The 24,008-nt window shown below is 48.5% G+C and overlaps 2 protein-coding genes and 1 pseudogene across 5 annotated transcripts; 2 read left to right on the forward strand and 1 right to left on the reverse strand.

Moving 5' to 3' along the window:
- Nucleotides 1-3,670: 3,670 nt before the first annotated feature.
- Nucleotides 3,671-7,126, reverse strand: LOC120698636. Of its 4 annotated transcripts, XM_039982332.1 has the most exons (4): nucleotides 6,236-7,126; nucleotides 5,443-5,542; nucleotides 4,990-5,127; nucleotides 3,671-4,900 (listed from the first exon to the last, which is right to left on the reverse strand). In XM_039982332.1, the coding sequence occupies exons 1-4, from the start codon at nucleotides 6,325-6,327 to the stop codon at nucleotides 4,880-4,882; spliced, it is 351 nt and encodes a 116-aa protein (XP_039838266.1). In that variant the 5' UTR covers nucleotides 6,328-7,126; the 3' UTR covers nucleotides 3,671-4,879. The 4 variants fall into 4 exon arrangements, with proteins under 4 accessions (XP_039838266.1, XP_039838265.1, XP_039838264.1 ...); XM_039982331.1 differs by having other exon boundaries at nucleotides 3,671-5,091; nucleotides 6,236-7,111; XM_039982330.1 differs by having other exon boundaries at nucleotides 3,671-5,091; nucleotides 6,236-6,799.
- Nucleotides 7,127-11,377: 4,251 nt separating this feature from the next.
- Nucleotides 11,378-15,386, forward strand: LOC120698638 (probable magnesium transporter NIPA4). Its single transcript, XM_039982333.1, has 9 exons — nucleotides 11,378-11,869; nucleotides 12,629-12,685; nucleotides 12,771-12,861; nucleotides 12,964-13,124; nucleotides 13,249-13,376; nucleotides 13,488-13,625; nucleotides 13,763-13,855; nucleotides 14,683-14,788; nucleotides 14,862-15,386. Exons 1-9 carry the CDS (start codon nucleotides 11,587-11,589, stop codon nucleotides 15,002-15,004), a joined length of 1,200 nt encoding a protein of 399 aa, XP_039838267.1. The 5' UTR covers nucleotides 11,378-11,586; the 3' UTR covers nucleotides 15,005-15,386.
- Nucleotides 15,387-15,529: 143 nt separating this feature from the next.
- Nucleotides 15,530-18,345, forward strand: LOC120698637 (annotated as a pseudogene).
- The last annotated feature ends 5,663 nt before the right edge of the window (nucleotides 18,346-24,008 follow it).

Here is a 24,008-nt window from a genome sequence, read left to right on the forward strand (position 1 = left end):
CCATAATTCCCCTAGGGCTTTACGAACTATGCACAATCTTTAACGAACCAACGTATTTGCAATTGCGATTTTTGTGATCAAGTTTTAAGAAAACATGTTTTTTTAAAGTTTGTCACACTCTCGAAACTATGCTTTGCAGCTCTGATACCAGCTGTGGCAGCCCCGCCTAAATTAATCCGGCTTAAGTGCGCTAACCATCATCAAAACGACAATCAGGATTAACACGCACTTAAAACGGAGAAATCCGGCAGTGCTGTCGGGTAAAAATCCCGATTAAACCACTTGAACAGGATCGACAAAGCAGTCCAGAGAATGCAACATTCCACAAATTTTACAGCATAGAGTAAGAAATTGAATTAATATTACAAACCAAGTTTGAATTTATAACAGTACAACAGAGTTTAAGTCTGATGGAAAAACGAACGATAGTCTAGCGACGAAACAAGACATCATGATGAAGCCCATACATGACATCATCCATCCTCAGATGTACCACCTGAAAAACAAAGCCACAAGCAAGGCTGAGTATACTAATACTCAGCAAGGCTTACCCGACTAAGGGTATACTTAGCCCATTATCTAGACATGCAAGGCTTTTGGCTTGAGGGGTTTGTTTTGCCGAAAAGCAGTAAAGAGTAGATCCTTAATTTCATATTTTAGCTTTCAGGTTCTAGTTCAATTAACCATTCTAGGTGAGCATCTATCCACTAGCATCAATGGTGGAAACAATTATCTTTCATCAATCATCCATATTCATCATCATCATCATGTTCCACTTCTTACTCTATGTGGCAAAAGAGTTAAGCAGTCCCATTATCCGTGAGAGGCGGACGATTCGAATCGAATTTGTTAACCTTGCAAGGCAGACCTAAACACACGTCACGTGGTTACTCACAGAGTCACACGTGCAACATTTCCCCTTTCTTTCCGGGTTGTGGATCAGGGTCACCGTCCTCGACTACAGAGTACGACGACTCTGCACCCGCATGTGCGCGCATGAGAAAACGACGTTCAAAGAAGGTGAAAGTAAAGTCCACTTGCCGGTCCAATCAGGTACTTAAGCTTACCGATTACCATATTCTCGGCATGTGTCTAGTACGTTCAAACGCTTAACCACCACTACCACACACTGCGGCCTTATCAAATTTCACTAAACAGACGGGGCATCACAAGTACCACAGCCCCGCCCGTAACCTTATAGTTGCAGCAGGTATTAAACAACCAACTCCTATAATTCTCGCGAGTGACAGGAAATCACTCGACTTCTACCGAACACTTAGCATAGCCAACTAGCGACCTACACATACTAGTGTTCAAGCATAGGTACCTAGGATCATGCAACTAAGGTTCCAATCAACTCCTGTAACTTAGATGCACAAGTAGATAGAAACAATAATAAGTTGCATAAATTTTTCCATAGTAGGACATGCTCCGGGGCTTGCCTGGGAATAACACTAGGTCAGTGTTAGTTAGAGGATAAGTGCTCGGCGAGCATCTTCCTTCGGTCGTGCACATCGGGATCCATCCGTCCATCTTCTGGATGTGTCCACCATTCACCGTCTTCTGGCTTGACTCCAACGTCGCGTCCTTCACGTGATTCATCTATCGTACCTAAATGAAATGCAACAATGCATATGTATGAATGCACAGTTTCGAGTTGCTCAACAATATAGATGTTATTATTTTTACTTCACGATAAAGTTGTAGTCCACATAAAACTTAAGTCAAGAAAACACTTATTTCATTTCCTACTTACTGGGCAGTCATTTATAGAGTAGTAACTTGATGCAATTTAGTTCATAAAAACAACGTGGGGTGGCTTCCCAGAATCTGGCTAAGTCATATAACGCAAGTGTTTCAACATACACTAATTAAACAAAGATAAAAGGTACAGGTCAAACACATGCAAGTAAAAATAAGGGATTCTTCACTAAGTGTTGGCGATCTCATGATGAGCCTACTGTATATTTTTCAGATTTAAACAAGCGCTATAAAAGGCATCCAAAGTAAATCAAGTTATAGTAACATAGACCAAGTTCAATTTATTCAGACCAAAATACTAAGTTTCAGTGGCTAAAATTTTACAGGAATGTTCACGTACTGAAAATCAAGCTCTAATAAAAACATGAGATTTTTCTAATAAAAGAAACTAGGGCTTTTGATTTACAAAGTTTATTCATGAATAAATCAAAAGTACTAGTTACGCATTACTAAAAATTCCCAAAATTTTTTCTATAGCATCTATAAACAAAGTTAAGATTGTAATAAAAATTTCAGCTCAAGAAAACTAGTATAGAACCCTGTGGATTTAACTCTATTTAACACAAGCATAAACCAAGATCTAATGAAATATATAGCTAGAGTTGTCAAAATGTACTCAAATTTTTACAGTACTCTATTCATCTATGGTGTAGCAAACTGTCCAAAAACTAGCCTTAGTTCATGACTACAACAGGAGATACATACAAAGGTGTATAAAACTAATATTTAATATAGAGATAAAACTATTGGTCAAATGCAAAACTGGATGTAACAAAAGTTGTAGGTCTTGTTGCAAGGATTCCAAAACATTTAGATTTGTATTTTTCTTATTTTTCTACGATTTTCTAGGTATTTTCAAAGTTCGCTATTTTGAGTTCATGGCGTTTTTGCGCTTGGCCCCCTGGACTTCTGTTTCTTCTAACCGTAGGTCCCTGGACGGACCAGGAACAGAGGAACGACGGCGGTCCGTTTCCCGGTGAGGAGAGGCACCGGAGGTGGGGGCTAGGTTGGGGGAAATGGAGAGGAGGTCGAGCCGCACCTGTAGATGGTCTCGGTGGAGGCTGAGGTGGCTCGTAGCGGGCTGTCCGCGGGCGGCGGCGGCCGGCGGCGGCCCTGTGCCGCGGCTGCGGCACTCCGGCGAGCAGTGGCGGAGCCAGGATTTTAGAGTTGGGTATTCCCGCTTTCCAAACAAATGAACTCAAAGGTAAATCCGAATAATAAACATTGTTGATGAAAGTTCGATTAATCCATATCCGATAGAGTGGCATGGATATCATTAGGGATGTTGATCGTGGTGACAGGTTTGGTATTGTGCGTTGAAGATCTAGGGTCAGAGAGGAGGAAGATTGTGACGCTATGATCATCAAACAATGAAAAAACAGTGGAAAAAGGGATCAAAGAATCTATTTTGTCTGTTACCATATAGAAGCAGATGCTAATAAGATGCAATTTTATTCATTTAAAGGATGCGCACATAAATGTACTAGAGGCCGTAGGTCCGATTATCGTGAGCAGCAGCAGATCACGCTCTTGTAATAGGAGTACATAGTTTAAGAAGCCAGGAGAATGGGTAACTAGCTAACCAACATGTTAGAGCATCTCCAGCAGACTACCAATAACACATCCCCAAAACATCCATATACGGTGACCTCCTATTATAGGTATTAGTATTTTTCTCAATCTCCTTGAGCAGATTACCTATATCTCATTACTCATATTTTGTAACTGGGCCACACCACCTCCAAAGCAACCTATATGCAGCCCGTTTCTCTAATATCTCTTTCGTGAGCCCATCTGCGATTCCACTCTGCTCTTTTTTTTCTTCATGAGCACAATCCAAATGGATCACTATTTCCAAACAGCATGTCTATCTGAGGTATATGAACACTCAAATTTCAGCACAACAATGTTCAAAGTTCCAAACAGCAGGTCGGCAAGTGTTTTTTCCCAAAAAAAAAGCAGTACAACCTAGTAGCAGGCAGTAGCAAACCACAATGTTCATCAAGGTTATTTGGAGAACTGCTACAATTCTTAACCTTGGTGAATGCCCTTTGTAGAAAATAAGCAAACAATAAACTAGATAATCCTAATCCAACGAGAAGAAAACTATTGTCCATGAACTTGCCACAAATGTTCAACAAGGTCATCACGGAGTTGATCATGCGCCTCTCTATCTTCAATCTTGCGATGCACTTCGAGAAATCTCTTGATCCGGTTCTCATCCTTCTCAGGGACCACACGTGTTCCCACATGCTCATAGTTGAAGTCTTCCGGTTGGCCTCTCTCATCCTCTATTATCATGTTATGCATGATCACACATGCTGTCAAGATACGCCCCAGGGTCTTTTGGTCCCAAAATCTTGCAGGTCCACGGACAATTGCAAACCTTGATTGCAACACCCCAAATGCTCTTTCAATGTCCTTCCTAGCTGCTTCTTGAGCTTGGGCAAAGTGCGCTCTCTTGTTACCCTGGGGGTTTCTTATTGTCTTGACAAATGTGGACCATGAAGGATATATGCCATCTGCAAGATAGTAACCCATTGTGTAGTGATGGCCATTGACTTCAAAGTTTACTGGTGGAGCATCGCCAGTAGCTAGCCGTGCAAACAAATGGGACCTTTGCAGGACGTTAATGTCATTGTGAGAGCCAGGCAACCCAAAGTATGCATGCCAAAACCATAGATCATATGATGCAACAGCTTCAAGAATAATCGTTGGATCATGACAATGTCCAGTGAACTGCCCATGCCATGCTGCGGGACAATTTTTCCACTTCCAGTGCATGCAATCGATGGATCCAAGCATACCACGGAACCCCCTTGCTTCACCCATTTGCATAAGTCTTGCAGTGTCCTCTGCATCTGGTGCTCGCAAGTATCGCTGTCCATAGATTTCAATCACTGCTTTCACAAACTTCTTCAAACTCAGAATAATAGTGCTTTCTGCAATATGAAGCCAATCATCAAGAGAATCAGCAGGAACACCATAAGCGAGCATGCGCAGTGCTGCAGTAATCTTCTTAAGAGAACTATGTCCAAGGTCCCCAGCAGCATTCCTTTTCTGCTAGAAATATGGACAATGAGCCTCCACAGCGGCTGCAATTCGCAAGAATAACGCCTTAGACATCCTGAACCGTCGCCTGAAAGTGACCGGACCAAACACAGGGTTATTTGCAAAGTAATCCTCAAATAGCTTATCATGGCCTTGCTGCTTGTTCCGATGAACCACCTCACGCCCTTGCATGGAACCACCATGCTTGGGCTGCTTATTCCTCTCCATCTCAGCAATCAAAACTGCTGCCATCTCGAAGTCATCATCAGACTCATCGGACTCATCGTCAAAAAACAAATCAAGAAGTGAATTCATCTGCACAAAAAGGAAAAATAATTAAACGTCCTGATTAACTCACACATGAATATGACAACAATATGGTAGAACTAAACGATATGACTTTTTCATATTGCAGTGCAGAAACATCAGCAATGTGTATATCCAATATATATGGCGATAGCCTATTTTTTATTTCAATCAAATTAGATCAGACCACATGCTGGGACAACAAAGAAGCTACTCTAGCTCAGCACGTCTACCAAATTAAGCAAGTATTAGTTAGCAATATATTATGTTAGCAATATATTATGAGCAATCGCGATGAAAATTAGCAAGGGATCAATTACTGACATGCCCTTGGTACAGCACACCACTTGGACTTTGGCGCTCATCTATACCAACATCATCACTCAGCATACCCACAAAGGAACCACCACTAGCCATTGGATCACTGCATATATGGAATTATAACAAAATTAACCAATCATCTTCAGCAATAGAGATAAAGAACTACTTTCAGCCTATGCAGCAAACAAGATGCATATATCCATATAACCATCTGAGCATAATGCACTCTGAATTTAAACTATATTGTAAGAATAGGAGATAATCAATATCACATTTAACCGTCACAGTAAAATACACATGATCCCAGTTAATCAACTAGATTTAACTGTTAAATTGAACCGTAAATGTGTATTGGATAATGTTTGAACATGATGCTATTTAGGATTATTGAACTAACTTTGAATAGATGCTGAATCTAGTAGCTTAAAATGTTTGGTATAGTAGTTTGATATTCTGAACCTATTCGATCATAAATGTTTATCAAAAATTAAATCATCGACAAATAATAAAAAGAACTAGCAGTACGTGATGCAGTGATGCAGTGTGTGATGTAGTGCGTTGCTTGTCCTCGTGCGTGATGCAGTGCGTTGCTCCCCAATCTGCCCCTCCCCAATCCAAGCCAGGCAACCAAACGCTAGGCCTAGGAGGCGGCGCGGCTAGGCCACCAGCGAGCGGCGGCGAGAGTGTGAGGCCAGCGGTGAGGGCCCGCTCCGCACGAGGCACGGCCGCACCATCCGCTACGGGCGGACAGCGGCTAGGCAGGCAGGCCTGAACTGCAAAGAAGTCAAGAACACACCTTGGAGGAATTTGGTCGAGCAGGTGGTGGGCGTCGTCCATGCCAACATCACCCGTTGCATTTGGGCCACTAGCTGGTGCACTCTGCGGCATGGGAACTAGAACAGGGACGGGAGGGAACTGCGCAGCGTCTGCCCCACTCGCCTTCTTGCTCGGGTGTGCCCTGCGCAACACCGATGTGGACTCCGAAGCTCCTCCATGGATGGCAGAGCGAGGTTTCGGGATGGCTGCTCCGTTGCGCGCAGGCGGAGCTGTGGCACCTCCATGAGTTGCGGGATGAGCCTCTCGAAGAGCGCGGGGCCTTGGAGGAGCATCGGCTCCCGCGGCGGCAACGGGCTGCTATCCTTGGCGGCGGCGCGGGGGAGCCAAAGAAGAAGGATCGGGGAGGGGCGCACGGAGATAGGGTGGGTCTTGCAGCTACATGGTGGTGCGGCCGCAGAGTGGAGCGAGGCCGGGGCCGCCGGGCAACAACGTCGAGGTGGGGGCGGCGGCGCACGGAGAGAACGAGGCGTTGTGGCGCGAGACGGGAGGAAGCTTCGCGCCAAAAATACCGGTGGATAGGGGAGAGGTCGTATCCCCCTACATGTAGGGGAGAGGATGTGAGTTTTGAGGGATTGCCAAAAAAATTTAGGTATTGGGGAAGAGTTTGGTAGTTTATTGGAGTACATGCATTACCTAAAATCATTTTTTTTGGTATTGGAGATGAGATTGGCGGTCTGCTGGAGATGCTCTTAACATTCATGAGTACCTAAACTTTCTCTTACAAAGGGGAGAGTGTCTCGCATTGGGATGAAGCTCTGAGCTGCTGATCGAGAGCGTTTCTTTTATATAGTATAAAATATATATACATATATGCAACTGATATATGTCTAAGGTATTGTCAAATTTGTTGGGTATTCCTGGGAATACCCAGGAATCTAGCTGGCTCCGCCCATGCCGGCGAGTGGGAGGCGGCTTGGCTAGGCTTGGGAGGACCAGTGGAGGTCGAGGAAGCTCGCTAAAGGGTCGGTTTGGGGAGAGGAGAGGCGCAGGAGGAGGCTCGGCGACGGCCTAGGTGGAGGCGGCGGCCATGGTGTGGTGGCGCCTCTGCGCGTCCAGGGAGAGGCGGTGGGCAGGCCTGGGAGATGCACGGGACGAGAGAGATGCTATCTGGGCGCTGAGTTGTGGCGGAGGAGGGGCAGGGCAGGGGTTTCGCGGCGAGCTGCGAAGCGGCACACGGCACGGCTCGGCGTGTTCGTCGCCGTGGCGCGTCGACGGCCGTCCTCGGCGTGCGCGTAGGGAGATGGCGCCGCGTGGCGATGTCGCGAAGCTTCAGGGAAACACCAGAGGCGCGGAGAGGGCTGGGGCGCGGCGCGTGGCCGGCGGCGCTGGCAAACGCCGTCGTCACGGCGAGAACAGAGAGGGAGGTGCGAGGGGATGGAGGTAATGACAGTTTCGTAAATAAAACGAAGTTCAAAACTCCAGTTTGAAAACTAAAATTTTCTCCTTCTACATGGCCTCAAATGAAAAACTTTTGAATACCAAACTTGCTTAGAATTTCGAGATCTACAACTTTCGTTTTAGGCAAAAGTTCATTTGAAGCTTCGTTTGAAAGATACAATTTAAAACTTAAGTACATTTGAAAATGTCCTTTGTGCTTCGAAATTCAAATATTTCTTCCATTTTTGTGCGGCAACTCGAAAAACTTTGAACACGAAAATTGTTCGTATTTTGAAAACCTACAACTTTGGTTTTGGACAAAAATTCATTTGAGCTATAATTTAGAAATTATTTTCAAAGCAGATTAGTTTGAAATTTGACCTGTCATTTTATGTTCAAACTTTTATTTTCTCTCTTTGACTTCAACAAGACTTTGATTTAACATGATTTTAGAGAGACGCCTATTCGCTTTCATATGTATACTTGCATTGGTTTACAAAATTATTTACGGTTTCTGACCTATGCATCTATACACATACACATGCATGCACACATAAATGTATTCGAGTCCATCTTCTTAGTTGATTATGCATAATATCGTATCTAATATTTCTTACTTAGCATTTTAAAACTCTGGGATGTTACAGCAAGCAACGCTGTGGCAACCGACAGGTCGCAACACGGTGTGAGTAGGAGAGACAGTTGAAGCATCTAGCCCCTTTCTAGGCTGTGGGGTGGCCGCGGTGGCGGCACAACAGACAGCGCCCGGCGGCGTGGAGGGCGAGGGGGTGCTGGCGGTGGAGGCATCCTCCAAGGCGCCCGGCGGGGTGACGTCGACTTCCGCCCGACGCGCGGCACAACCCCGCATCCCTCATGCTCGGGCGCCGTCGCGGGCCTGGATACGCGTGGTGGAGGAGGGGAGGGTGAGGCAGGGAGGTGAGGGGAGAGGATGGATGGGGAGGCCGTCGGTGCCACGGTGGCGGCCGGCGGTGGCGTCGATGGCGGCGCGGGGAGGGAGCCAGAGGCCCCTAGCTCAGCTCATGTCTCGTGGCGGGTTGCATCAAAACTGATATTCCTTCAATTCTAAAATAAGTGTTCATTTAGCATTCAGATTTTATCATACAAGTAATGTTTCTTTTAGTTTCTAGTGAGGTCCATCTAATTAAAGTGATATCAAATGCTAAGAAAACACTTATATAGAGAAGGGCATGGAGCCAGTCAAATGCTTAGTAGTTACTACATATTTGGTCCCAATATATTTGTATTTAAAGAGAATCTAGAGAGAAAAAAATAACACGGTTCTCAATCATAACTGCTATAAGTAATTATGGCCAGTGAGGTTAATTTCTCACTATTAGTAATGTCAGAAATTTTCTAAATAAATACTTATTTTGGGATGAAGTAGACAATAAACGAGGTTGCATGAGCACAAACCGATCACGGATGCCACGGATTGAGGATGGCAGGCGAGTGGGTATGCGATTGGAGAATCTAAGGAAAGAGGTTAGCAAGTAGCAACTCTAGGAGGGGATCCATCCTAAGATTTTGCAGCCCAACGGGCACTTGTCCAAAAAATTTGTCAAAAATTTAACATCTATGTAATTTTCAGTAATGATCTGTTTTAAAATATTGGTAAGTGTACAAATGTACAACACCTTACTATTAATATACCATTATATTCTTTTGACGAATCCTATGTAAAATTGGAACAACCAAACCTAAAATTTTAGATAGTCCACTATTTAGTAAGGTGGCAACCATAGTACAACACTCACGTATCTGCGAGGTAGGGGCGAGGATGACCACGGAGTAGGAAGTTTGTTGGGTGGAGCCGGCCAGCCATCCAAGCCACTGGTGTCAGCTTCACGGGAGACTGATGTCATGTCCATGGATAAACAACATCGAACAGTGTCTCTCGCTAATTTCGCATCAAATCGTCGGTGTCAGCTGACACCGATGAACATGTCTAGCTCCGCCCCTCATCAGCAAATTGAACACCAACAAAAGAAGGACAAACGACCAAAGCCGAAATACGGGAATCTTTTTTTTTTTTTGAAGAAATGAGAATCTTATGGTTGTGGCACGCTGATGGAACCTTGTTGGAAGTAGCTACCCTCGTGTACATCATGTCTTGAAAGCTCCTGTGCCAAGTGCCTTGCAACCATCACCCTCTTCGCTTGGCTTGTCCAGCCGGACCAGCGCTACAGTCCCACCGTTGCTACAGTGCTACCGCATATGATCAGATTCTCGGTATTTTGCATATCGACCAGGAAAGCTGTTCCTCTCGCAAAGACAAGCGCGGCTCCTCGGGCGCCACCGAATCATACACGTCCCGCGGCGCACTCGCAAAGCTAGGGAGATCGCATACGGCTCCGGTCACGCCGCCGCTGGCCACCCGTCGGCCGTGAGACGGGTCGCGGGGAAAAACCCTTTCGAAACCCCGCGCCCCGGGTTCAAAAACGGGCTCTGCTATTCCGCGCGCGCCCTAGGAGAGGAACTGGCAAACGATTTCCGACAATCCAAAGGATTCCATGGATTCCATTTCCGGTTTTTGCGTCATTTACTTTCCATTTTCGGCCTCTGCAGGACATGCACTCCATCCCGCCCCTCCCACCACGAAACGCACACAGCGCACGACGGAGTACCGGCGCTCGATTTCAGACAGCAGGTAATTTTCCATTTAAAGAAAGTTTCTCTCTCCATAATTTTCTACATTTAGAAAGTTACTTGCAACACATGTATGTATAACTTTTTTCAACACAGTTATTAGATGATAATTTTGCAGCACAACTTTTATGATACTTATAACTTTTACGTATAAATTTTTCAAACCAACTTATAGGACAATTTTTTAGCACGACACTACAAATTTTACGCATAATTTTTTTAGCCTCCTTACTAAATGATAATTTTGAACATAACTTCCACGAAACTTCTCGGACTACAACTTTGATGCATAAGTTCATCATACATCTTGTAAAAAATATAACTTGTCGATATAAGTTTTCAACACAACTTCTATGAAAAGGTAATCAAGAAGATTTTTTACGTACAAGTTCATCATACAACTTGTAAGTACAATATTCGATATAATTTTTTAGTACAATATTTCTAAAATCTTTGTCAAGAGAATTTACACATAGTAGAAAGTAAAGGAAGAAACTTGAAAAAAAAATAGAAAGAATGGTAGCAGCTGCCATTTACGGGACACACGGTGGGAAAAAAATAGAAAAGAAAAAGAGAACAAAACAGGCATGCTCATTCACAGTACCACACGAGTTTCTGATTCAGCACGGCAGCATCGCTTGTGCCAGTTGCTGCAGCTTTTGTTTGGTGGCTTGGTTCACGCAGAGAAAAGAAAATGAAACTAAAGTATGCATCACAAGTGACGTGTGCATGTCCGTGCGGGCGGCGCGGTCCGGTCCGGTCGGGAATCGAGCGCCCGCATGCCAGCTAACGCTCGCGCGTCCGATTGGATTTCCGCTCAAAAACGCCCAAAACGCGCGGCGCGGCCACGGCGCACGCGACCGGCCACACCGACCCGCACCCCGACCTAAATAACACACGGCACGAGCCCGAGCCGCGTGCCGGCCGAGAGCCCGGAAACACCCACGCCTCGCGCTCTCGCAGCCGCACCCACCCCCCCCCCACCCCCCGCGCATCCTTGTCGACGACGCCGTCGCCGTCGCCCGTCTTTCCCCTCCGCGTCTTTCTCTTTCCTCCCCCACGCAGCCGCGCGCCCGCTCCATACGGATACGGTAGTAGCGGGCTAGCTGGCCCAGCTTCTCCGCCACAGCTCCCTGCGGCGCAGCAACCACGGAGCCCACTGTGCGGCGGGACGAAAAGCCGAGCCACCAGCAGAGGGGGAGGGCGAGCGACCGAACCGCCCCCCCTCCCCCCTCGCCCGCTCTCTCCCCCGCCTCCGGATCTCGCATGCGCGGTGGCCTCCGCCGCGCGGGACGGGGGACGGCGAGGAGGGGTTTAGGGGGGGGGGGGGGAGGTGGGCCCCTGCCCCTGAGTAGAGTTGCCGGCCGGCGGCGCGGCGCGATGGCAGGAGCCCAGCTGGTGGGGAGGTGGGTGGAGTCGTACACGGGGATGTCGGCGGACAACATCAAGGGCCTGCTGCTCGCGCTCTCCTCCAGCCTCTTCATCGGCGCCAGCTTCATCGTCAAGAAGAAGGGGCTCAAGAAGGCCGGCGCGTCCGGCGTCCGAGCAGGTGAGGCTCGGTCGGGCACCTCTTCGGCCTCTGCTTGGGACCCGTTTACCCCCCGAACCAATCCAGCAGGCTGCGGCCGTGCTCTCGTTGCGATGCCGGCGTGCTTGGTTTGCCGCTTAGATCCGTGAGCTGTGTGCGGGTTGGATCTCGGCTTGCAGTGTCGGTGGGTCTGGGTGTCTAGTGGTAGTGGAGCGCGGTTAGGACTTGGGGCGGTAAGCGCTGAGCACATTGGAGACCGGTTAGGTCGTGCGAAGCATGAATTGGGGTTTTATTTGGAGCTCGGTTGTTCAAATGTAGTTCAAGCAGGTGTCGCTTATACTTGCGGTTGATCCTGGAAGATCACTAGCAGCATAGTTGATTGCTGGCACGGTGTCAGCGGGGTGATGCACTGCTTCTAATGCTGCTGCCTTGCAATCCAAACAGACCACCGTTTGCAAATTTGAAATGTAGTTAGTGCATATGGATGGTTCGAACAAATTTACAAACATTCCTAGAGTAGCAGAAGAAAAGAAAAAAAATGCTCAGTTGCTTTTTGAAATGCTTCAATGGCAATAGATGTGTAAACATCCTTTTTGTCGGCTTATGCCACCGAAGAGTTAATACTTCCATTGATGCTCAGTGAACTACGTACAGTTGACCACTGATCAACCATTGGTGTTATGCAACTTCAGCTTAGCCTATTCTGCTTCTATCTTTCTAGATGACTTCCAATATTCCTGTTTCCCTATTGATTAGATTTACTTTGCTGATTTGCAACAGGTGTCGGTGGCTACTCATACTTGCTCGAGCCACTATGGTGGGCGGGAATGATAACAAGTGTGTGTTTCCTTCTGATGAAATATAGTTCTGATATTGCAACTTTGTTCATTATGTGGTACCAATATACTGTACTCTATTTCAGTGATTGTTGGCGAGATTGCGAACTTCGCAGCCTATGCATTTGCTCCTGCTATCTTGGTCACTCCACTTGGTGCACTTAGCATAATTATTAGGTAAGTACTAAGCTTCAATGCGATCTCCAATTGGTACAGTAACATCTTCTTCCACTGCTTATGTTTTCAGTATTTCTGATAGTTTTGGTGTGTCTCATACAGTGCTGTTCTTGCCCATATTATGTTGCGGGAGAAGCTTCACATATTTGGTATACTTGGGTGTATTCTTTGTGTTGTGGGCTCAACAACTATTGTGCTTCATGCCCCTCCCGAGCGTCAAATCGAGTCCGTGGCAGAAGTGTGGGATCTTGCTACTGAACCAGGTACTCTGATTTTTTCGTGCATTTCTTAACTCACTAATCAGATCATACTATTTTATTAGGTGTTATGTCATGAATATCAATGTACTAATTTATCAGGTGCTAAGGTTTAAATTTTGTCCTGCAGCATTTCTACTCTATGCAGCAATTGTGCTTGCAGCAGCTTTTGTTCTCATATTCCGTTTTGCCCCTCAGTATGGTCAGACACACATCATGGTTTATATCGGCATCTGTTCTCTTGTGGGATCTTTATCGGTATGAACCTCACTGATTAACAGTTGTTTTCATGTGAATACTTGTAACTCTTCTCAAGAAGCTAGGATATAAATGTTTTCCATCTGTTATTTTTTTGGCTTGGTTTGGCAGGTCATGAGTGTCAAAGCTCTTGGGATAGCATTGAAGCTGACGTTTTCAGGGATGAACCAGCTAATGTATCCACAAACATGGGTGTTCTTATTTGTTGTGGTCTCATGCATAGTAACACAGATGAACTATCTGAACAAGGTATGTTCAATACTGTGGTCATGTACTCATATGAATTGAAAATTTGTCTTACACTTAGGTGGACTAAAAATATTTGCCTTGTGTATATTGTCTTCTGTTCTACATTATTTTCAACTTGCCAAAATTAAATATTGCAGGCCCTTGACACATTCAACACTGCAGTTGTTTCGCCCATATATTACACGATGTTTACATCCTTGACCATTTTAGCTAGTGTTATAATGTTCAAGGTAACAGATTCTGACCTTAATATATTTTTTTGCATGATTTTAACTAAACTTTGACTTAAGTCTTAAACAGTGACTTAGGCGTAGTAACTTGATTTACTTATCTTGTTTAGCCTGAAATATCAGTACACTGGACAGCAGACTTTACTTTGAATGAGTCAGGTGCTGAAATTACTAGCAGGCATTTTTTTACATTGTTAATTGATGGAATTATGGTATAACTACAAACACCCAATTAACTTAACTTATAGTTAATTTTTGTATTTTTTTCTCCGCATAAGTATGCGATCTTTTTTGTGACACAAAAGGTTCAAATCCCAATCCTTTTTTATGAGAGATTCAAATTTCAGTTTTGAACCCATAAACTCTCAATCCATCTTTCTGATGACCACTTAAATTTATTTGCTCCCTTTTTGGTCGATGGCATCAAGTATTGCAGTTGCCCCAGTTATCTTTCTGATTGAAATCAAATATTCCAAACTCCACTGGTTAAATGAGATTCGAACCTTGAGGGATCTAATTTTTTGGACAACGTTTATGAAATTTGTGAAGAATCATAGTTGTCCAGTCCGAGGACCACTCTGCTGTGAACAGGACTAGTTGGGGATGGCATTGGAAAGTATGAGTAAATAAGTATCTAAAATTAATACTGGCAAACCTGCCAGATAGCAACAAAATTTTCGGTCACGATGGTATGAAACACATTCTGGAGAAAGCATAGTAGGATGGACTGATAGCTAGGCTGGATTGCCAAAACGGGTGCACCATTGAATCCCCCTTTTTTGTGAAATTCGGAACTATTTATTAATGCCAACTCTGATTGCATGCAGGACTGGGATCGTCAAAATCCGACTCAAATTGTCACGGAGATGTGTGGCTTTGTTACAATCCTTTCTGGAACTTTTCTTCTTCACAAAACAAAGGATATGGTGGATGGTATGTTGGCATTCACTCTCCTTATGACATGTAATGGCTTCTATCCATATATTCTTATTGGTTCGCATCACAGGTCTCCCACCAAATTTACCCATCCGACTTCCTAAACATGCGGATGAGGATGGCTACGCCACTGAAGGAATTCCTCTAAGGTCTGCTGCTGATGGCATCCCACTCAGGTCGCCAAGGGCCCCAGATTCATTTCGGTCATTGTGATGTCCTGCTGAGATTTTCAAGTGCACTCAAATCATGATGCTTCAAGGATTATACTCAGCAATCGTCGGTCTTAGACATGGGAAGGGAAGAATACCCCCTCCATTCATCACTCGTTGGATACAGAAGATAGGTTTTGACTGTAGGAGATCAAAAGGTAACAGCTCGGTTCCCCCTCTGTAATTTCTGAGGCATTGGTACAGAATTTTGAGGATTATATCAGGTATACTTCTCTGGGTAAGATAGCCAGGTTGGCCAAGAATCCTAGTTTTGGGTCATATGTAAATCGGGGTGGGCCATATAGGTCACTTTCTTGAACTGTTGTGTTCTTTCAACACGGCTCTCAGAATACAGGAAGAACTGAAGCACACCATGCCGTTAACCACTTGTGAACCCGTGCACTTGATGAATGCTGCCTCATCCTCCGATGCTTCGTCATATATGATATGCGTGGAGTGACGTAGCACATACATATGCGTGAAATCATCTTTAAACTGCCCTGTAAATTGGTGTCCATGAGCAAAATTGGACATACTCCTATTGACGCCAGGTGACGCATCCTGACGTCCAACAAATGAGTGACATATATTCGTTGGGTTTGCGTCTTGATTTCAGCAAATTAATGGAGCACGAAGGCGAAGGCGAAGGTTTGGCTGCCGGCGCCGGTCACCTATTGCGTTCTGGTTTCAGACTGTTAAAAAAATAGCTGCTCAAAGTTGACCAAAACGAAAGCGACGTCTGAATTTCGCACTCAAAAGTCTTCGTTGATCCACTTTAGGTCAGTAACATTTTCGTTTTCTTTAGGGTAACTATGCAGCGGTTCAATTCAATGAATATGCAAGGTAAAAAAGGTATTAGGATTTCTTTTTCCTAGTAAGAATCTGTTTTTAGCTCACTAGTCTACCAGAATTCAGCTAGTGCCTCGTGCACGGAGAGAGCTCAGCGAAGCGCTCTTGCAAGAGGTCGTCAGACACTGATGGAGCTCTCTCCCCTGCTTCTCCTCCTCCCTCTCCTCCTCGTTGGCTTCTTCTACCTTAGCAAGGCCCGCGCCGCCGGCCGGAACGCGCGCCGCCTGCCTCCAGCGCCTCGGGGCCTGCCTCTGATCGGCAACCTGCACCAGGTGGGCGCGCTCCCGCACCGCGCCCTCCGCGCGCTAGCCGCGGCGCACGGCGCGCCCGACCTCCTGCGTCTCCGCCTCGGCCAGGTCCCCGCGCTGGTCGCCTCCTCCCCGGCCGCCGCGGCGGCGCTCATGCGCGAGCACGACGGCGTCTTCGCCACGCGCCCGCACTTCCGCACCGCCGAGATCCTCACGTACGGCTTCCAGGACCTCGTCTTCGCGCCCCACGGTGAGCACTGGCGCCACGTCCGCCGGCTCTGCTCCGCGCACGTCCTCAGCGCCGCCCGGTCCCACGGCTACGGCGGCATGCGGGAGCGGGAGGTCGCCGCGCTGGTGCGGGCCATCAGGGAGCGCGCCGCCTCCTCGCCCGGCGGCGTGGTCGACGTGAGCAAGGCGCTGTACGGCTTCGCCAACGGCGTGATCTGCCGGGCGGTGGGCGGCACCGGAAGGCTGTCCCGGGCGGAGGAGGGGCGGAGGAGCGAGCTGTTCCGGGAGCTGATCGAGGAGAACACGGCGCTGCTGGGCGGGTTCTGCGTGGGCGACTACTTCCCGTCGATGGCGTGGGCGGACGCGCTGTCCGGCGCCAGCGCGAGGGCGCGGAGGAACTTCAAGCGGTGGGACGAGCAGCTGGAGACGGTGGTCCAGGAGCACGAGGCGCGGCGCAACGGCGGCGGCGGCGGCGAGGAGGAGGAGGAGGACTTCGTGGATGTGCTGCTCGCGCTGCAGGCGGAGAAGCAGGACGACGGGTTCGAGCTGACCAGGGACGCCATCAAGTCGCTCCTGGAGGACATGTTCGCGGCCGGGACGGAGACATCCTTCATCGCGCTGGAGTGGGCCATGTCGGAGCTGGTCAGGAACCCCGCAGCCATGCAGGAGCTCCAGCGCGAGGTCCGCCGCGCCGGGCCCGCGGACGCCGGCGCGACGCCGTACCTGCGCGCCGTGGTGAAGGAGACGCTGCGCCTCCACCCGGCTCCTCCCGCGCGAGTGCACGCGCGACGCGGCCGTGCTGGGGTTCCACGTCGCGCGGGGCACGCGCGTGTTCGTCAACGCCTGGGCCGTCGGCCGCGACCCGGCGTCGTGGGGCGCCGGGGCCGACGAGTTCCGGCCCGAGAGGTTCCTGGCGGAGGACCGCGAGGTGGACTTCCGGGGCGCGCACTTCCAGCTCATCCCGTTCGGGGCCGGCCGGCGGGCCTGCCCCGGGATTCAGTTCGGGCTGGCCACCGTGGAGCTCGCGCTGGCGAACCTGGCGCGCCTGTTCGACTGGGATGTGCCCGGCGGCGCCGCGCCGGGGGAGCTCGACATGTCGGACGCGCCCGGGCTGACCACGCCCAGGCGGGTGCCGCTCCGGCTCGTCGCCAATCCGGTCGGTGGTTGGGAGGAGCAGCAGGCGTAGTCAGTTGTTGTGCCGTGTGGATCCATGGGATGTGATCTCTGCTGCAAGCGTCAGCCGTGGGCGCTGCGTGTGCTCCGCGTCGAATGTCGATAGCTACTTTTCTGCTGTGTGTCACTGCCAAGTGTACGGCCATCCACAGCAGATCTTGCTGCCGGGCACTATAAGCCGAAGCATCCATGTTCGCATCTGTGACCAATCGAAGCTTCGCCTGGAGGGAGAGATGGCGATGGCAAGGAAGTTGGCGTGGCGGGGGCATGGCTGCGCTGTGGCTGGGCTGGGCTGCAGCCATGACCACAAGCCCACCAGCGGCAGAGCAATGGAGGCGGCGGAGTCGACGAAGCCGGTCCGTCGTGCCCCGCCCAGCCCATCTTTTGGCGTTGGCATCGGCAGCCCAGCCAGCAGCCATAGCTGTTTTTTTTGGACATCACTAAAACAACAGGCCCTGCGAAGCAAGGCATGCTGCATCCCTGTACAAACGGGCCGCAAGCCCACAAGTAGGGGTGGCAAAGGGCCCAACATTTTGAACTAGGAAATCTAAGAACCGGACTCTAATCTTATATAATTTTGAGCTAAAAAATTTAAGGACTTTTTTGGACTATGAAGAGGCCACTAGGGCCATGGCTCATTACCACCCCTACCCACAAGCAAATTGCTCACTGTGTGTGGATTCAAAACTAATATTGTGGTCCAACAATTTATAAAAATAGATAAAATAGAAATTTCAATAAATGGAAGACATATTATGAAATATTAGTCATAATATGTCTTATAATATTATGAAATAATAGTCATGATCGACATCTTCAGGTGCTCTACTAGAGCATATCTGGCAAGATGTCCGGCTATGGATAGCGGCTGGAGCGAGATGTTTTTTTTTGAAGAAACCGGCAGGAGCACTGCCAAATCATTTAAAGAGGAGAAGCAGAGTCTTACAGAATCTAAAAAGATATTATATAAAATAGAAAACACGCAAACTCATCAAAGATAAAAATAACATAGGAACTACGCTCGGGAGCGAGATGTTTAGGTTGCCTCGAGTGCGAGTAGTACCTTTTTCGGTTGGCCCTAGGGCATTGTCTATTTCTAAGATCTCTATGTCTAATGCAGCCGCAGATTTCTTCAAGAAATTGTATAGTTGTAGACACTTTTTTCACTCTTCATACAAGGATGCACAACTCTCTTTCGCATTCGAGAAGGAAAAAAATATTAGTCATATTTTGTATGGGTGGAATGTTACTTATCTCAAATAACTGAAAATGGTTGCGTTGTCGAGTGCGTGTAAAGAGGAAAAAAGCATAATAAGTTTAAATTGTTAGGATAAAGTTTTTGCCACAGTAAAGCATGTAACATTTTCATCAAAATTTTTGATTTGTTCCAAAATCCAAACATGTATCACTGACAGGTGAATTCAAAACGTATGTAATGAAAACTGTGCAACAACACTGTATTGTAACATAAATGGACTTGAATACAATGAGAATATGGAAACACAACAAAAATCCATTTCAAAGAAAACTTGTTGCATAAAAAAATATGTACAACGTACTTGTTCTTCTATCATGGCAAATTGAAGCGTCCCCTCATAAGAGAAGACTTAAATGTGATACAAAACATCAGTCCCAGGAGGCTGATGCCACATTTATTACATCAGATGGTTCAAAACCTTACAAACCTTGGCGGACACTCGATACAGATGATAATAATAATTAACCAGGCTACGACATAACACCAGACCGCGAACCACATAGGGTCTACTACGGGCTCAGAGTACTGCGACAGCGGAGGCATCTCAACAGGGCCGGTTCCACAGGTAAAGTTGGGTGTAGAACGATAACCCTACTCGGCGTCGTCTGGTACGAAGTCCGGGTCTTCTTCTGTAAAAAAAGTAAGAGTGGGGTGAGTACAAACGTACTCAGCAAGTCCAACCACACCCACGGAGGGGGTTATAACAGAATAATATGCATAGGTAAATCAAGGATGAGGTTACGGTTTAATTTGCCGAAAAGCGATACTTTATGCAGGGGTTTATTTTATAGAAAACCATTTAGAAATCAGTTTTTGGCATTAACACAGAGTTCAGGTTTTAAAACTGCTACCGGACTCCCCGTCTGACGTAGCACACGGCACAACTGCCGGGACCAATTCCAAAACAACTCACACCAGCCCATCCCAGAGAAACACTAGTTATGTGACCACACCGTAACTCGCCCAATACCGTGGGCACGGACTATTCGAATAGATTCTTAACTCTGCAGAGGTGTGCAACTTTACCCACAAGTAGGATACCACAACTCGAACACCGTCGTGTCGGTGTAGATCCCAACATAGCCATTACCCACCATAGCTAAGCCTGACTAGCCATCACGGGATGCACCAAGGGGTCATTGACCGTTCACTTAGGTATAACCGGGCATAAGTCACTCGGGGCTTATCCCTTCTCCTTAGTCACCCGTTGCTCTCAGCTCTCCTGATGGCTATCACACCAACTAGTGGGATTTATGCTACGCCGTTGCCCATACAACGGTCGAGTGGTTTGCACGATAGTGGAGTCAGGTGAGATGACACACCAACTCGGTCCTTAGACACGACAAGATGGATATCTCCCTTCTTTGCCCAGCCACACAGGCATAAGCACACCAATCGGCAAATCACACAGAAATGCCGTCCATCTCGCCCATACTCATCTTTCGAAAATCCACATTTTATCCCTTCCCACACGCACACATTTTCTTTATAAATCAGATAGTATTATGAGTAAAGTCCTAAGCGTTCTAATATCGATTAACGTCCAAGCAAAATCAGACATTAATCTAGGTGGTCAAGGAATGGTCATCACAAATCAAGGGGTGGCTATCCAACCGTGTTTTCATGTAAGTAAAACATATGCAACTTTATAAAACAGGCCATTGGGTTGTGTTTATAAAAACTAGGACAGAAACATGCATCAAAGGATGGGATTGAACTTGCCGTCTTCAAAGCCTTCGGGGAAGTCCTGTCCTTCGGGCTCGGGGTCGTGGATCGGGTCCTCGTTCACCTGCTCACAGCACTGCTCGTCAACGGGTTCTCCTTCGTTCACTCCGTGGTCTACAGCGCACACAAACAAACATTCAATCAAAACAAAGATTTGTCGTCGAGCTCGAAACGGGAACACATGAAATATAGGGCATAGATTGTTATTTTCGAATGGTTTCTGAATGGTATGGCCGAAACTGAGTTAGGAGAGGCGGGGTAAAATTTTAGGTTAAACCGGGGTCGTTAGGCACATAAAATGATAGGTCAGGGGAGCGTTTAGGCCCTAAACAGGGGTTCAGGGACCTAATTGTAATTAAGATTAAGTAGGCAGGGGCTTGGTTTATATTTTAGAAGTTTCTTGGGTTAATCTGAAAGGGTTAGGGGCTTAGTTGTAATTAACTTTATATGGTGGGGGTTTATTTTGGGAATATAACAAAAGAAGGGGTTTTAATTGAAAAAGGCTTTAAATGGGTGGGGTTTCTTTAGTGAATATAGAAAAGTGGAGGGGGTTCCTGGCAAAAATGCCAGTCCTCTTCCTCCCCCGCGCTGGGAAAACAGGGGAGGGGTAGGGGCGCGCCGGCGGCGGCCGATTCGGCCGCCCTGGGCCTCGACGGCGGCCCGGGGTAGAGGGGAAAGAGAGAGGGAGCTGCGGTGAGATGATCCCCTGCCTCACCTCGGCCGGAGATGGCGTGTGGCGGTCCGGCCACGGCGGCCAGCGGCGGCGGTGCTACAAGGCAGGCGGCGGCGGTGCTAGGGGAGCAAAGGAGAAGCTAGGGCGGCGGCGGTGGCTCTGGGTGGTGGTTGCGATACTTGGGGATGCTCCGCGGCCCCTTTTATAGGCGGCCAAGGCGGTGGAGGGGTAAGAGCGGGGCGACGGCCGGCGAGGCGGCTCTGAGCGGCGTCAATGGGGTGGGGACGGCGAAGCTCTGTGCGGGTGTCAACGGGGGTTGAGGCGGGATGCGTGCTGGTGAAGTGACGGTTCGAGGGGCGGCGCTGTGCTTCGTCAATGGCACCAGTGGACGGCGAAGTGACGCGAGGCGGCGACCGCCGCAGGCGGCACTGTGCCGTGGTCGCCGGCGCTGTGCGCCGGGGCGACGGCGTGCGCGTGCGGGTCGGAGCTTCGGCCGTCGACGGGACGCGTCGTGGGCAGGGCAAGCGGGGCTGGACAGTGGGGCGCTGCGCGCGTAGGAGCGGCCAGGCGGCCGTGGCGTGCGGAGCAGGGCGTGGGCGGCGCTGGAGCGGCGTGCAGGCAGGGTCGGGCTGAGCGCAGCGGCGCGCGCGAGAGCGGGGTCCCGGGGGCGTGCACGCGCACAGGCGCTCGCGTGGGCACAGCCCGGGGGCGGTGTTCGCGGCGAGCAGCGGGCGGCCGGGGCGCGGGTCGGGTCAGGCGGGCGCGCGTGGGTGCGTGCAGCGGCCGGGAGCGGGGCGAAGGCGAGCTGCGCGGGGCGCGGCCGGTGCGCGCCGAGCCGCTGCAGGGCGGCGCGCGCGCTGCGTGGCCGGAGCGGGGTCCAGGGGCGGCGTGCCCGGGGGGGAAAGGCGTGCTCAGCTGGGGCGCGGTCGGGCGAGCAGGGGGCGAGGGGGAGGGCGCGGGCCAGGCGCGCGCGGCAGAGAAGAAAGGAAGGGGAGAGAGAGAGGAGGGAAGAAGAGAGAAGAAAAAGAAAAGAAAAAGAAAATGGGAAAAGAAAAGAAAAAGAAAAAGGAGGGGAAAGAGAAGGGAAAAAGAGAGGGGGGCGAGCGCGTCGGCGCTGATCGCGGCCGCGGTCGGCCACGCGTGTGTCGGCCGCGTGCGACGCGCAGGCCGAGGGCCAAACAGGGATGGGACAGCGGAAGATTTGGGTGCCGGCTCGGTTCCTCGGGGTATCGGGAAGTCAGGCGGAAAAAGAAACAAGAAGGGATCGAGCTCAACGACAAAACAAGGATTAGCGCGTGATTTAGTTTTGTTAGATTTTTGGGATGTTACACAAATTGGCTTACTTTCAAAAAATCATGGCAAATTGGCAACCCACAGACATAATTGCAATAAAATAAATTCAGAGCACACAAGCATGACAGAATCTTCAATCCAGTGTACAGCTCAAAAACCACTCTACAATCCAAGACTCCAAAGGCCAAAGCTACAGCCAACAGAAAACAGTTGGTTTGGGGAGTTAACAGAAACCCCACAATTTCGATCCTCAATGCAGCACTGACCGACTGAAGCCACCCACTTTCAGCACACTGCAGCATCTACCGAGTACCGACCCGTCCGTCGGCAGCAAAGATCCACCCCATGGTGCATTATTACAGATCTTTTGGAAAGAAAGAAAAACTTCTCGCAGTTCTGAAAAATCTGCAAGTGCAATGTTCTCCAGATCTCTTTCAGCTGCTCGAGTACTCTACTAGTAGTGCAGCCAATAATGCACGGCCTGCTGCGATCCTCATCTCATCGCATCTCACAGTAGAAAACAGTGCCCGGGTAGCGTGTAAACACCATCCGTCAATCAAAAGCAAGCACCAAGCTGACAGGCAACGCCGGGTGCCGGGCATGGGCGGCGGCAGGGGTATGCCCCTGTATGACTTGGCATACCCATGATTTGAGATCAAATATTAATATGTATATATATTTATATGTATCATGTATATTCAGCACATGAAGGAATAAAGTCTACTAGCTCATCAAGGGAGAAACTAGCCCAATAAACTTCAAATAAGTCTCATTTCATCCAAACACATAGACTTATAAGCCCCTCCATAAACCCATAAGCTCCGATGCTTACGAGGTTTATTTCATGTGGACCGCATCAAGAAAATAACATTTCTTAACATGTACCACTCCACACCCCTATTATTTCGCCTCTACAAGAGGCTTATGGGCTTGAATTAACCATACAGGTCTAGACTCGAGTACTCGCATATCGCAAGCGGCGAGTCGCATTGTATCACCCCTTTCCTCGCTCGCCTCAGCGCCGCATCCTGGAGGCCTCATCGGCACATCCCCAGCTCGGCAATTGGCGCTCGACGGCTCTCACACTTGGTCACTCTAGCGATAGGCGGGTAGCCCATCACCTCGCGCGCTCGCCCCCATCGGCTATCGCTCGCGGGCTGCGATTACATTTGCTTGGTTATATTTATTCAGAGAGAATTCTTCAGTCAAGTGAAAGATGAGGATATTATAAATCTCTTCGAACAGAAGGGGTCGTAGGATTATATTGTAGTAGCTTTTATTGTTTTATAATATTCTTTAATTATTACTTATACTTTGGTTATTATTATGAATTTGTTGTGGCCATTATAACTTATCGTCCATTGTATTGCGTATTTGCTTTGAAATTTTTTTATATGTGGCATACCCAGTCGCAAATTCCTAGCTCCGCCACTGGTGCCGGGGCATCCTGTACTGATGGGATAAGAACACAGGGGAACAACGCAGCGCCACCAGCTAGCCAATCGATCGATATGTCCCTCCCCGATCAATCCCAACTCCTCCGGATTCCCGCCATCCGGTT

Source organism: Panicum virgatum, chromosome 3K (assembly GCF_016808335.1).
Source record: "Panicum virgatum strain AP13 chromosome 3K, P.virgatum_v5, whole genome shotgun sequence".
NCBI classification, from domain to species: domain Eukaryota; kingdom Viridiplantae; phylum Streptophyta; class Magnoliopsida; order Poales; family Poaceae; genus Panicum; species Panicum virgatum.